The 13,066-nt window shown below is 41.6% G+C and overlaps 1 protein-coding gene across 4 annotated transcripts in view; it reads left to right on the forward strand.

Annotated features, from left to right (window-relative positions):
- PAFAH1B1 (platelet activating factor acetylhydrolase 1b regulatory subunit 1) overlaps positions 1-13,066 on the forward strand; it is a 92,804-nt gene that overhangs the window by 63,835 nt on the left and 15,903 nt on the right. For all 4 annotated transcript variants that reach the window (XM_055367142.2, XM_031003203.3, XM_055367141.2 and 1 more), the window contains 3 exons: positions 8,992-9,076; positions 9,635-9,709; positions 10,611-10,817. In XM_055367142.2, coding sequence (XP_055223117.1) covers positions 8,992-9,076; positions 9,635-9,709; positions 10,611-10,817 — 367 coding nt within the window. The remainder of the gene's footprint in view (positions 1-8,991; positions 9,077-9,634; positions 9,710-10,610; positions 10,818-13,066) is intronic.

A 13,066-nucleotide genomic window follows, 5' to 3' on the forward strand; every position in this document is an offset into this window, starting at 1 on the left:
GATGCAGTGAGCCATGATTGTGCCACAGCACTCCAGCTTGGGCAACAGAGCAAGACCTCATCTCTCTTTTTTTTTTCAAAGAGTGAGGAAAGGGGCCCGGGACAAGTAAATGATTCATCAGGAAGTAAAATGATTCATCAGGTGGCAATGAATGACAACCATATACTATGACTTGACCTATCCTAATTCTAAAAATATAAATACATTATTAGCAGTATTGTAGATAATTGAATATCCTGCTCTTCCGTGCAGAGTAAAAACTGCTCCATCAACAATTGGAAGCTATATTTAATCAGATAATTCTGGGGATGCCTATTATGAATATGACCTGATTTCAAGGGATCTTCATTGTTTTTAGGGCTTGACTTACTATACAGTGGTCTTCCTTTGTTTAGTTTGCTGTTTCGTGGAATCTGCCTGTATACTTCTGACACTTCTGATAAATAGGTCTTTTAAAATTACTGTTTTCATTAAATTGCTTTTTCTTGCCTTGAATGTCCTACATAGTCTGTTTCTCTTTCTAGCCATTTCTCTCATTATTTTAATGCCACCTGATTTAGAGCAGTTTTTTTTTTGAGACAGAGTCTCGCTCTGTAGCCCAGGCTGGAGTGCAGTGATGCAACCTGGGCCCACTGCAAGCTCCGCCTCCCAGGTTCACGCCATTCTCCTGCCTCAGCTTCCCTAGAGCAGTTTTAAGTAATAGGAATGATTATAGCATCTTTGCCTTGTTCTTTGACACAAGTGTTTCTAGTGTTCTGCCATTAACTATTAGATTTATTGGTTGAAGGTTTGAGAGAGTTTTTTTCCTGATGTTAATGAACATTCTTAATGAAGACCTTTCCGTTAATGAGGAATGTTTAAAAATCAAGAATGTTGAATTTGTTTCTGTTTTTTGAGACAAGAGTCTCACTGTGTCACCCAGGCTGTAAGGCAGTGGCGCCATCTCGGCTCACTGCAATACTCCACCTCCCAGGTTCAAGTGATTCTCCTGCCTCAGCCTCCCAAGTAGCTGGGATTACAGGTGTCCACCGCCGTGCCCAGCTAATTTTGTATTTTTAGTAGAGCTGAGGTTTCACCATGTTGGCCAGGCTGGTCTCAAACTCCTGACCTCAAGTGATCCACCCGCCTCAGTCTCCCAAAGTGGTGGGATTACAGGCGTGAGCTACCACGCCTGGCCAAGAATGTTGAATTTGATCAGATGTTTTTAGATAAACATTGAGATCTCCATAATGTACCATGCTGATTCACTTGGTCCAGCTCAGCTCCCTGCCTAGGTAATACTTACTATTTCCTTTCAGTCCTCGCATCTTGCCTTTATAAAAAGATTCTTCCATTCAGTCTCATTTCTCTCGTCTTTGAATTAAATTTCATAGACTTCAGTAGCTTTTATTTTGCTCCTCAGATAGGTTTACAAGATCCTAGGCGGCAAGGGACCATATATAACTTAACCTTCTTTTATATTCCTTGGTATAAAACTGGAAATAACAAGCACTCATCCCTTCTTCCTCTTTCCTTTTTTCTTTACATGTTTTATAGTGAAATTTTGCTTTACATTTTAAAAATATAAATGTTTCAAACTATTCAATACATGACAGTTGTATTGGGTGTCTTTCCTATTGTACAACCTGACTTTGCCTTATGAGTTTTTGAAATAATGCAAAATATTTTTACAGGAATATATCCTGAGTGGATCTCACAGTTGTAAATTATGCTGAACAACTAAGGCAAAATCTCCTCGTCTCTGGAAACGTAGCTGACCTCTGGCCTGTAGCAGGCCATGCAGTTTTTTTCTAAGTGTCAGTCAATAATATAGTAACTTTAAAACAACATAATTAGGAGTTCAGCTGGGTTAATGTGACATTCTCTCTCCCTCTCCCCCAACCCCCTTTCTCTCTTAGACCTTTAAGTATTTTAGTTTTCAGTAATGTTATTTTTCTTAACAGGTTAAAAGGGTAAAGAGGGAAACACAGATAAATAAGGGTGGAGGCTGAAAACAACTGTTTAGTGACTGCCGTCTGTTTTGTGTTTCCATTACTCAAGAAATTTAATCCAAATAAGAGAATGAACAGTAATGCATATTTTTTGTTTATTTATTTGGTTTTGCTTTTTAAAAAGTGCAGTGTGATATACTTAACTGGTAGATCATTTTTGGCTTTTGTTGCATCTGTGGGCTGGAGGGTATATCAGGATGTCACCTGAGACCCAGCCTTCTGATGAAAAGAAATGGGAGCGAGCAGGCTAGTATACTGGGTACAGGGTTCTTTTTGCTTGATGGGGAAGGTAAAGGTCCACTCACCCTGAGTTGCCTGAATTACATTCTTCTTCACTTTGTCTCTGCCATGGATAAGGTCTCATTATAACCTCTTGCTGAACTTGTACTTGTCCTAAGACTGGTAGTAGTTAAATCCTGAACTACCTTTTGGAAGTAGTTATGTTAGAATGTGATGGTGAAGGATGGTAATGGCAATCAATTTGTCAGACAGATTTCTTAGGGTACGTGAGTTTGGAGAAGTATAAGACCTATGGCCAGCACATCTGTGCTGCCCTTTTCCCTGAAGAGTCAGTAGGGTATTGTAGCATAAAAATTTAGGAAGTCTTGGCTGGACGCAGTGGCTCACACCTGTAATCCCAGCACTTTGGGCCAAGGTGGACGAATCACTTGAGATCATGAATTCAAGACCACCCTGGCCAACATGGCAAAACCCCGTCTCTACTAAAAATACAAAAATTAGCTGGGCCTAGTGGCATGTGCCTGTAGTCTCAGCTTCTCAGGAGGCTGAGGCAGGAGAATCGCTTGAACCCAGGAGGGGGAGGTTGCAGTGAGCCGAGATTGCCCCACTGCAGCCTGGATGACAGAATAAGACTCCGTTTCAAAAAAAAAAAAAAAAAAAAAAAAGGGCCAGTCACAGTGGCCCACGCCTGTTATCCCAGCACTTTGGGAGGCCAAGGCGGGCGGATCACAAGGTCAAGAGATCGAGACCATCCTTGCCAATATGGTGAAACCCCATCTCTGCTAAAAATGCAAAAATTAGCTGGGCATGGTGGCACACGCCTGTAGTCCCAGCTACTCGGGAGGCTGAGCCAGGAGAATCATGAGGTTGTGGTGAGCTGAGATTGTGCCACTGCATTCCAGCCTGGCGACAGAGTGAGACTGCCTCGCAAAAAAAAAAAAAAGGAAGCCTTGGCTGGGCGTGGTAGCTGATGACTGTAATCCCAGCACTGGGAGGCCAAGGGAGTCAGATCACATGAGGCCAGGAGTTCAAGACCAGCCTGGCCAACACGGTGAAACCCCGTCTCCACTAAAAATATAAAAAAAAAATTAGCCGGGCATGGTAGCACTCACCTGTAATCCCAGCTACTCGGGAGACTGAGGCATGAGAATCACTTGAACTCAGGAAACAGGCTTCAGTGAGCCGAGATCATGCCACTGCACTCCAGCCTGGGTGGCAGAGTGAGACTCCGTTTCAAAAAAAAATTAGGAATCCTTGTTACCTGTTTGAGACTTGATTGATATCCTGTGGCTGCAGCTTAGGGAATGATCCCCTGTATATCTCTGCCCTGGAAATAAATTTTATTCACATTCTCTCCCAAGACTATATAGTTTCATCTTGTTATCTAAAACAGTATAGCCTGGGGTGGTGTGAGAGGTGTCTTTTGGAGGAGGGTACTAAAGATGACTCCAGGTGTGCTCCTGGTGGTGTCATGCTTGATACTGCCTGGTCTTTTGTGTTACCTTCCCAGAGCCTTCAACAGCCCTGCAGACATCTCAGATTTGTTGGGCCCCTGGACCTTTTAGAGGAATGCATGTTATCTCCATTGCTGCCCTGAATATGCAAGCTTAGCCTTTTCAGTGTATCTTTTTTTTTTTTAATTTTTATTTTACTTTAAGTTCCGGGATACATGTGCAGAATGTGCAGGTTTGTTACATAGGTAAATGTGTACCATGGTGGTTTGCTGCACCTATCAAGTCATCACCTAGGTTTTAAGCTCCACACGCATTAGCTATTTGTCCTGATGCTCTCCCTCCCCTCAACCCCCACCCCCACCAACAGGCCCGGGTGTGTGTTGTTCCCCTCCCTGTGGTCCATGTGTTCTCATTGTTCAACTCCCAGTTATGCGTGAGAGCATGCGGTGCTTGGTTTTCTGTTCCTGTGTTAGTTTGCTGAGGATGATGGCTTCTAGCTTCATCCATGTCACCACAAAGGACATGATCTCATTCCTTTTTATGGCTGCATAGTATTCCATGGTGTACGTGTACCACATTTTCTTTATCCAGTCTGTCATTGATAGGCATTTGGGTTGGTTCCATGTCTTTGCTGTTGTAAATAGTGCTGCAGTAAACATACGTGTGCATGTGTCTTTATAGCAAAATGATTTATATTCCTTTGGGTATATACCCAGTAATGGGATTGCTGGGTCAAATGGTATTTCTGCTTCTAGATTCTTGAGGAATCACCACACTATCTTCCATGATGGTTGAACTAATTTATATTCCCACCAATCGTGTAAAAGCATTCCTATTTCTCCACAGCCTTGCCAGCATCTTTCGTTTCTTGACTTTATATATAATCGCCATTCTGACTGGTGTGAGATAGTATCTCATTGTGGTTTTGATTTGCATTTCTCTAATGATCAGTGATGTTGAGCTTTTTTTCATATGTTTGTTGGCCACATAAATGTCTTCTTTTGAGAAGTGTCTGTTCATATCCTTTGCCCACTTTTTGATGGGTTTTTTTCCCCGTTCTGTAGGTTGCATGTTCACTCTGATGATAGTTTATTTTGCTGTGTAGAAACTCTTGAGTTTAATTAGATTCCATTTGTCAATTTTAGCTTTTGATGCAGTTGCTTTTGGCATTTTCATCAAGAAATCTTTGCCCATGCCTATGTCCTGAATGGTATTGCCTAGGTTTTCTTCTAGGATTTTTATGGTTTTGGGTTTTACATGTAAGTCTTTAATCCATCTTGACTTATTTTTTGTATAAGGTGTGAGGAAGGGGTCCAGTTTCAGTTTTCTGCATATGGCTAACCAGTTTTTTGAGCACCATTTATTAATTAAGGAATCCTTTCCCCAGTGCTTGTTTTTGTCAGGTTTGTTGAAGATCAGATGTTTGTAGATATGTGGTGTTATTTCTGAGGTCTCTGTTCTGTTCCCTTGGTCTGTGTGTCTGTTTTGGTAGCAGCATGCTGTTTTGGTTACTGTAGCCTTGTAGTATAGTTTGAAGTCAGGTAGTGCGTGTGATGCCTCCAGCTTCGTTCTTTTTGCTTAGGATTGTCCTGGCTATTAGTGTATCTCTTTAAATGGGTCTAGTAAGAAAACATCTCAGTTCATCAGCCTTTGACTTAACCTTGTTTTTTCTTCATATGAGCAATGAAATTAAAATGGTTACAGAACTCGTAGAACTTTTTCATTCTTAGAATGCTAGAGTATACAGTTTGTAAAATACTATTATTGGCCAGGCATGGTGGCTCATGTCTGTAATCCCAGCACTCTGGGAGGCTGACGTGATGAAACCCCATCTCTACAAAAAATACAAAAAATTAGCTGGGCGTGGTGGTGGGTGCCTATAATCCCAGCTACTCAGGAGGCTGAGGCAGGAGAATTGCTTGAACCCAGGAGGCGGAGGTTGCAGTGAGCCGAGGTTGCGCCATTGCACTCCATCCTGGAGGAGACTCCATCTCAAAAAAAAAAAAAAAAAAAAAAATCTTATGGGTGGTATTGATGAGGTGTTATGACTAGTATTACAGCTGCAGAAATTACCCTAGGGGATAAAAACAAATGAAAAGAATGTAGGAAGTCAGCTAAAGTGCTTAAAATCGAATCCTGGCATTTTCATAAACTTGTAATAGTTTAGAAAATAATTTCATTCGTTATGTTTGTAATAGTTTGATATTTAAGCCTAGGCTGTGTCTAGCTAGGATCTGTTTGCTCATGGATAAAAGTCCTTCATCTCAGTTTTGATTTTAACCATTTTCTTTTTTATTTTTCTTAACCATTTTTCTTTTTTTAACCTCTTTGTGTGTGTGTGTGTGTGTGTGACGGAGTTTCACTCTGTCATCCAGGCTGGAGTGCAGTGACGCAATCTTGGCTCACCAAAACCTTTGCCTCCCAGATTCAAGCAATTCTCCTGCCTCAGCCTCCCAAGTAGCTGGGATTACAGGCTCCTGCCACCACACCCGGCTAATTTTTTGTATTTTTAGTAGAGATGGGGTTTCACCATGTTGGCCAGGCTGCTCTTGAACTCCTGTCCTCAAGTGATCTGCCCTCCTGGGCCTCCCAAAGTGCTGGAATTACGTGCGTAGGCCACTGCGCCCAGCCTTCTCTGATTCTTTATGGTATTACTGGTTTTGGTCTACTCCATTTTACTTCTGTGTGAATTTCTCTTTAATTCTAGTGACTGGTTTCAAAGAGGTGAAGATTCCATCCTTAATAAAGCTGATGAGGCCAGGTACAGTGGCTAACGCCTGTAATCCCAGCACTTTGGGAGGCCAAGGTGGGTGGATCACCTGAGGTCAGGAGTTTGAGAAGACCAGCCTGACCAACATGGAGAAACCCCGTCTCTACTAAAAATACAAAATTAGCTGGGCATCGTGGCGCATGCCTGTAATCCCAGCTACTCTGGAGGCTGATGCAGGAGAATCGCTTGAACCTGGGAGACAGAGGTTGTGGTGAGCCAAGATCACGCCATTGCACCCCAGCCTGGGCAATAAGAGGGAAACTCTGTCTCTAAATAAAGAAAGAAAGAGCCGAGCGTGGTGGCGGGCACCTGTAGTCCCAGCTCCTGGGGAGGCTGAGGCGGGAGAATGGTGTGAACCCAGGAGGCAGAGCTTGTCGTGAGCGGAGATCGCACCACTGCACTCCAGCCTGGGTGACAGAGCAAAAAATAAAATAAAATAAAATAAAGCTGATGAAAATCAACTCTACGTCAACAACTGAAATTAGTAGCAAGCCCTAGAAGCACCCTTTAGGCTGTTAGAACCAAGAGTTTTGTGGGTTTTTGTTTTGTTTTGTTTGTTGTTTTTTTGAGAGAGGGTCTTGCTCTGATAGGCAGGCTGGAATGCGGGGGCTCACTCACAGCTTGCTGCAACCTCAACCTCCCAGGCTCAAGCCATTCTCCCGCCTCAGCCTCCCAAAGTGCTGGGATTACAGGTGTGAGCCACTGCCACCTGCTGAGGTTCTTCAGTCTTTACTTACTTCTTACTTTTAGTAACAGTGGTACACCTTGCTGAAGTTAAAGGTTCTACGTTAACTGGATCAGATTGTTGGCTTAAATATTGAGAGGCAGGGCATCAAAGGTGGTAGTGCTAAAATTCTCTGGATTTTTTTTTTTTTTGAGACAGAGTTTCACTCTGTTTCCCAGGCTGGAGTGCAGTGGCGCAGTCTCAGCTCACTGCAACCTTTGCCTCCCGGGTTCAAGCAATTCTGCGTCAGTCTTCCAAGTAGCTGGGACTACAGGCGCACACCACCACACCTGGCTAATTTTTGTATTTTTAGTAGAGATGGAGTTTCACCATGTTGGCCAGGCTGGTCTCGAGCTCCCGACCTCGTGATGCGCCCACCTCGGCCTCCCAAAGTGCTGGGATTACAGGCGTGAGCCACCGCTCCCGGCCTCTGGTCTTGAACTTCTGACCTTGTGATCTGCCCGCCTCGGCCTCTCAAAGTGCTGGGATTACAGACGTCAGCCACTGCGCTGGCCTAACCCTGTAATTATTATATGTTGATTTTTGGCATGCTCATAATTACCTGGAACATAAAGTTTTGCTGGTAATTCCCTGTTATCTTTCTTTGCTGATTTGTTTTAAACATACCATTGAATTAAAGCCAGTAATCCCACCAGTTATACAATACTACTGGAGTGTGTTTTGTTTTGTATTTTGAGACGTAGTTTCGCTGTTGTTGCCTAGGCTGGAGTGCAGTGGCACGAACTGGGCTCACCACAACCTCCACCTCCCAGGTTCAAGTGATTCTCCTGCCTCAGCTTCCCAAGTAGGTGGGATTACAGGCATGTGCCACCACGCCTGGCCTTATTTTTTTTTTTTTTTTTTTTTTGAGAAGGAATCTTGCTCTGTTGCCCAGGCTAGAGTGCAGTGACGCAGTCTTGGCTCACTGCAATCTCCGCCTCCCGGGTTCAAGCAATTCTTCTGCCTTGGCCTCCCGAGTAGCTGGGATTACAGGGGCGTGCCACCACGCCAGCTAATTTTTGTATTTTTAGTAGAGACGGGGTTTCACCATGTTGGCCAGGCTGGTCTCCAACTCCTGACTTCGTGATCTATATCTATATCTATATCTATATCTATATCTATCTATCTCTCTCTCTCTCTCTCTCTCCATCTATAAAGCCCAAAACATTTTTGGTCCCAAGCATTTTGTATACAGGGTACTCAAACTGTAGAAGGCAAACATGAAAAGGCTAATTCAGCTTCTCTAACCTTCAAGTTCTAATTCTAAATGAATGTCTCATTCTATGACAGTACACTGAGTTTATACTGTATGATTGCTTTTTTTCACCCACTCCAATGGTTCAAAGTTATTTCTAATATGAAAATACTTTAGTTTTCTCAAAACTTTTCTCTGCAAAACTAAATTCCAGCTGTCAGCCCTTGAGTGTATAACAAGTGGTAAAGAAAGACTAAATGTAAATGTTAGCAAAATTGATGATTGCTGTCACAGAGCCATAGCTTGATCTGTAGAGTGCCTACCGCTTGTGAGGTAAGCAACACATTTGAAACTTATAAATACGTAGTTTCTCTTCTGATGTTAAAAAAAAAGAAAAACTTATAACTAAGAATATAATATTATGGATGTAGTATGACAGGGGCTAAAAGTTCTGGAGGCTTTGCGGGGGTGTCCTTTTTCATGAAATACTTGTATGATTTGAAAGGGAATACTCTTGAAAGAGTACCTTCAGGGTTAATGAGATTTTAAATAAATTCTATTTCTTCAGAATAGAAATGAGTTCTTTTTTTTAGGAGTCATTTGAATTTTTCTTTCAGAAATCGAGCTATAGCAGATTATCTTCGTTCAAATGGCTATGAAGAGGCATATTCAGTTTTTAAAAAGGAAGCTGAATTAGACATGGTATGTTTTACATTTTACAATTCAAAGTATAGTTAATGAGTGGATTTTTACTGAAGTATCTGTAGTTAACAGTTATGCACAATTTTGTCATTTGTTATTCTGGTCTACTTGGTACTGAACTTGATTTTCACTCCTTTTTTTTTATTTTTTATTTTAATTTTTGAGATGGAGTCTCACTTTATCTCCCAGGCTGGAGTGCAGTGGCGTGATCTCGGCTCACTGCAACCTCTGCCTCCCAGATTCAAGCGATTCTCCTACTTCAGCCTTCCGAGTAGCTGGGATTACAGGCACGCACCACCACACCCAGCTAATTTTTGTATTTTTAGTAGAGACGGGGTCTCGCCATGTTGGCCAGGCTGGTCTCAAACTCCAGACCTCAGGTGATCCACCCGCCTCAGCTTCCCAAAGTGCTGGGATTACAGGTGAGCCACCGTGCCCAGCCACTCCCTTTTTTTATAATCAGATTTTTAGTAATGTTTGGGCTTAAAGATGAACGATCTTTGTCTTGAGGATCATAGTTAAGCCATTTTAAAAAAATTCTAAATTTATTTTCTCTAGAATGAAGAATTAGATAAAAAGTATGCTGGTCTTTTGGAAAAAAAATGGACATCTGTTATTAGATTACAAAAGAAGGTAACTAAGTCTTTTTTCTTTAAAATTAGTTGTATTCAGTTATATAAACTTTCTGAAAATAACATTCTTCTGCATTAATTAATAATTGCATCTAATCTTTAAAAAGCAAATAAAAATACATTTTTTGTGCTTCATGAAAAGTATGACCTAGGCATATTATTGCAGATACATGGTAATTCACATATCTGGAGTTGCTGACTGGGTTCAATCTGCATAGTCCTGACTTTGAGGAATTGATACTGAAAGAACTCATTTGTGCATTTAGAAGGAAAGAACACATGGAGCCATTGTGATTGATGCTGGGAAAAGAGCACTAAAATGTGCTCGTAGACAAGTCGTTTTTATCTCTGAGCTTTTATTTTTATCTGTAAATACAACAAATAATATTCCAGTCCTAAAATGGATACTTCATAGGCAAAGTTAGAATAAGTAAATAACATTGTTATGAGTTCATCATATAAAGCTCTTAGAAAAGTGCTTAGCACATAGTAGATGCTCAATAAATATTAGCTTTTATTAATATTATTATTACCATATATAATGTGGTTTGGAAAGAACTTACTAAGAGTAGCAGCCTTAGAGGGACCAAGACAAATTCACTGCCCTTCTCTAATTAGTAGAGGACTCTGTCACCAGATACAAATCGAAATTTTTCTTTTTGTTAAAGAGTTAAGGCAATTGTACTGAATTTTTCTCAGTTTTTAGTTTCCTCACATGACTTAGATTTTGATGCTGTATAAAATAAATAATTTTCATTTAAAGTTGACAAATGCTTTGGAGATTACTGAAATTTTTTCAAGTATCCTACATACGTAGTTGCAAAATAAAGGCAGTTTTTTAAAATGTCACATGCTATTTTTATTGAAATCTATCTGTACATAACTACATGTTCTTTTTCAAGGTTATGGAATTAGAATCAAAGCTAAATGAAGCAAAAGAAGAATTTACGTCAGGTGGACCTCTTGGTCAGAAACGAGACCCAAAAGAATGGATTCCCCGTCCACCAGAAAAATATGCATTGAGTGGTCACAGGAGTCCAGTCACTCGAGTCATTTTCCATCCTGTGTTCAGTGTTATGGTCTCTGCTTCAGAGGATGCTACAATTAAGGTAATTTTTTGTTAAAAGCAGACTTAACGGGAGGCTGAAGCAGGAGAATGGCATGAACCCGGGAGGCGGAGTTTGCAGTGAGCCGAGATTGCACCACTGCACTCCAGCCTGGGTGACAGAGCCACACTCTGTCTCAAAAAAAAAAAAGCAGACTTAAAGTTAATAGGGTGAAGAAAATTAAAAGATCCTGAAAATGAGGGCCTATGAAGAGGGACAGGAGGTACTCTGAAACGTGTGATTTGGTTCTGAATCTTAAAAGACAGAATTGGAATAAAATATCATTGTGGCTCCTGAGAGGCATGCTGCCAGGTAAGTTTGATGGTGAATTTGAGAAAGTCGGGTGTCACTAACTGAGTTGATGTCAGTAGATCACCTTGTGCTTGAACAATTTTTGTTCTTGGAGAATGAAAAGTGTGTGTCTTACCTTTAAACGGAGGTTATGTGTGAAATACTGGTTGACAAAACTAGTGATTGATAGGGTGAATCTATACTGCAAAAGAATTCAGTAGAGGATTCATTTAAATTGGACTTTCCTTGATGTATTTAAAATTGGCTTTCCAAGAGTACGGGAATATACAGGCTTTTCATTTTATAAATTATGTATTTCATTAAAAAATTTTTTTTCACAGTAAACATATTATTACCTTTTAATGTTGTGCTTTTTTAATTAGGAAAAGAGTTGTTTTTAAGTTGCCTTTGTTCCAGACACAATAAAATGACAGTTGTATAAACCACCTACAGAAAGATAAGATAGTTGCAATATAGGTAGATTTAGGTAGATGCCTCTATCCTAAGGGTTATTTCAAAGTAAGTTACAGATACTAAGTTTCATTTACAAAAGTATAACCAATCGGCCGGGCACGGTGGCTCATGCCTGTAATCCCAGCACTTTGGGAGGCCAAGGCGGGTGGATTGCCTGAGCTCAGGAGTTCAAGACCAGCCTGAGCAACACGGAGAAACCCCATCTCTACTAAAATACAAAAAAATTAGCTGGGCATGGCAGCATGCGCCTGTAGTCCCAGCTACTTGGAAGGCTGAGGCAGGAAATTCGCTTGAACCCAGGAGACAGAGGTTGCAGTTAGCCAAGATCGCTCCACTGCACTCCAGCCTGGGCGACAGAGCGAGACTGTCTCAAAAAGGTAGTAACAACTAACCAAATAGTAACGACGGTTTGGCCTTACTACTAACAGCAGAAGAAATAAACACTGAAATTATGGGCCGGGTGTGGTAGCTCATGCCTGTAGTCCTAGGACTTTGGGAGGCCAAGGTGGGAGGACTGCTTGAGCTCAGGAGTTAGAGACCAGCCTGGGCAACATAGCAAGACCTCGTCTCTACTTAAAATTAGCCAGGTATGGTGGTGCATGCCTGTAGTCCTAGCTACTCAGGAGGCTGAGATGGGAGGATCACATGAGCCTGGGAGTTGGAGGCTGCAGTGAGCTATGATTGAGCCAGTGTACTCCAGCCTGGGCGAAGAGTGAGACCCTGTCTTAAAAACAAAAAAATTGGACTGGGCGCGGTAGCTCATGCCTGTAATCCCAGCACTTTGGGAGGCCGAGGTGGGCGGATCACGAGGTCAGGAGATCGAGACCATCCTGGCTAACACGGTGAAACCCTGTCTCTATTAAAAAATACAAAAAATTAGCCGGGAGTGGTGGCGGGCTCCTGTAGTCCCAGCTACTCGGGAGGCTGAGGCAGGAGAATGGCGTGAACCCGGGAGGCGGAGCTTGCAGTGAGCCAAGATCGCGCCACTGCACTCCAGCCTGGGCGACAAGAGTGAGACACACATACATATATATGTGTGTCAAATTGTCAAGGTATTTTACCTATTAAATAAGAATTCCCAGTGATGATAAGATTTTGATAAAGTAGTCATTCTCATTACATTTGATACAGTCTTACGGGATATCAATTTAACAGAGTATATGAAGGCTTTAAAAGTTTATACTTTTTGACCCACTAATTGTTTCTCCCCATTACTGTCTGACCTAGGTATTATAAAATGAGGACAGAATTTTTTTATATTAAAAAATGTTCACTATAATGTTTTCTATAATAGTGATTTAGCCAGCAATTATAATTTTTTTTTTTTTTTTTTTTTTTGAGATGGAGTTTCACTCTTGTTACCCAGGCTGGAGTGCAGTGGTATGATCTTGGCTCACTGCAGCTTCCGCCTCCCAGGTTCAAGCAATTCTGCCTCAGCCTCCCGAGTAGCCGGGGGTACAGGCGCCCGCCACTGTGCCTGGCTAATT

The sequence above is a fragment of the Gorilla gorilla genome, chromosome 19, assembly GCF_029281585.2.
Source record: "Gorilla gorilla gorilla isolate KB3781 chromosome 19, NHGRI_mGorGor1-v2.1_pri, whole genome shotgun sequence".
NCBI classification, from domain to species: domain Eukaryota; kingdom Metazoa; phylum Chordata; class Mammalia; order Primates; family Hominidae; genus Gorilla; species Gorilla gorilla.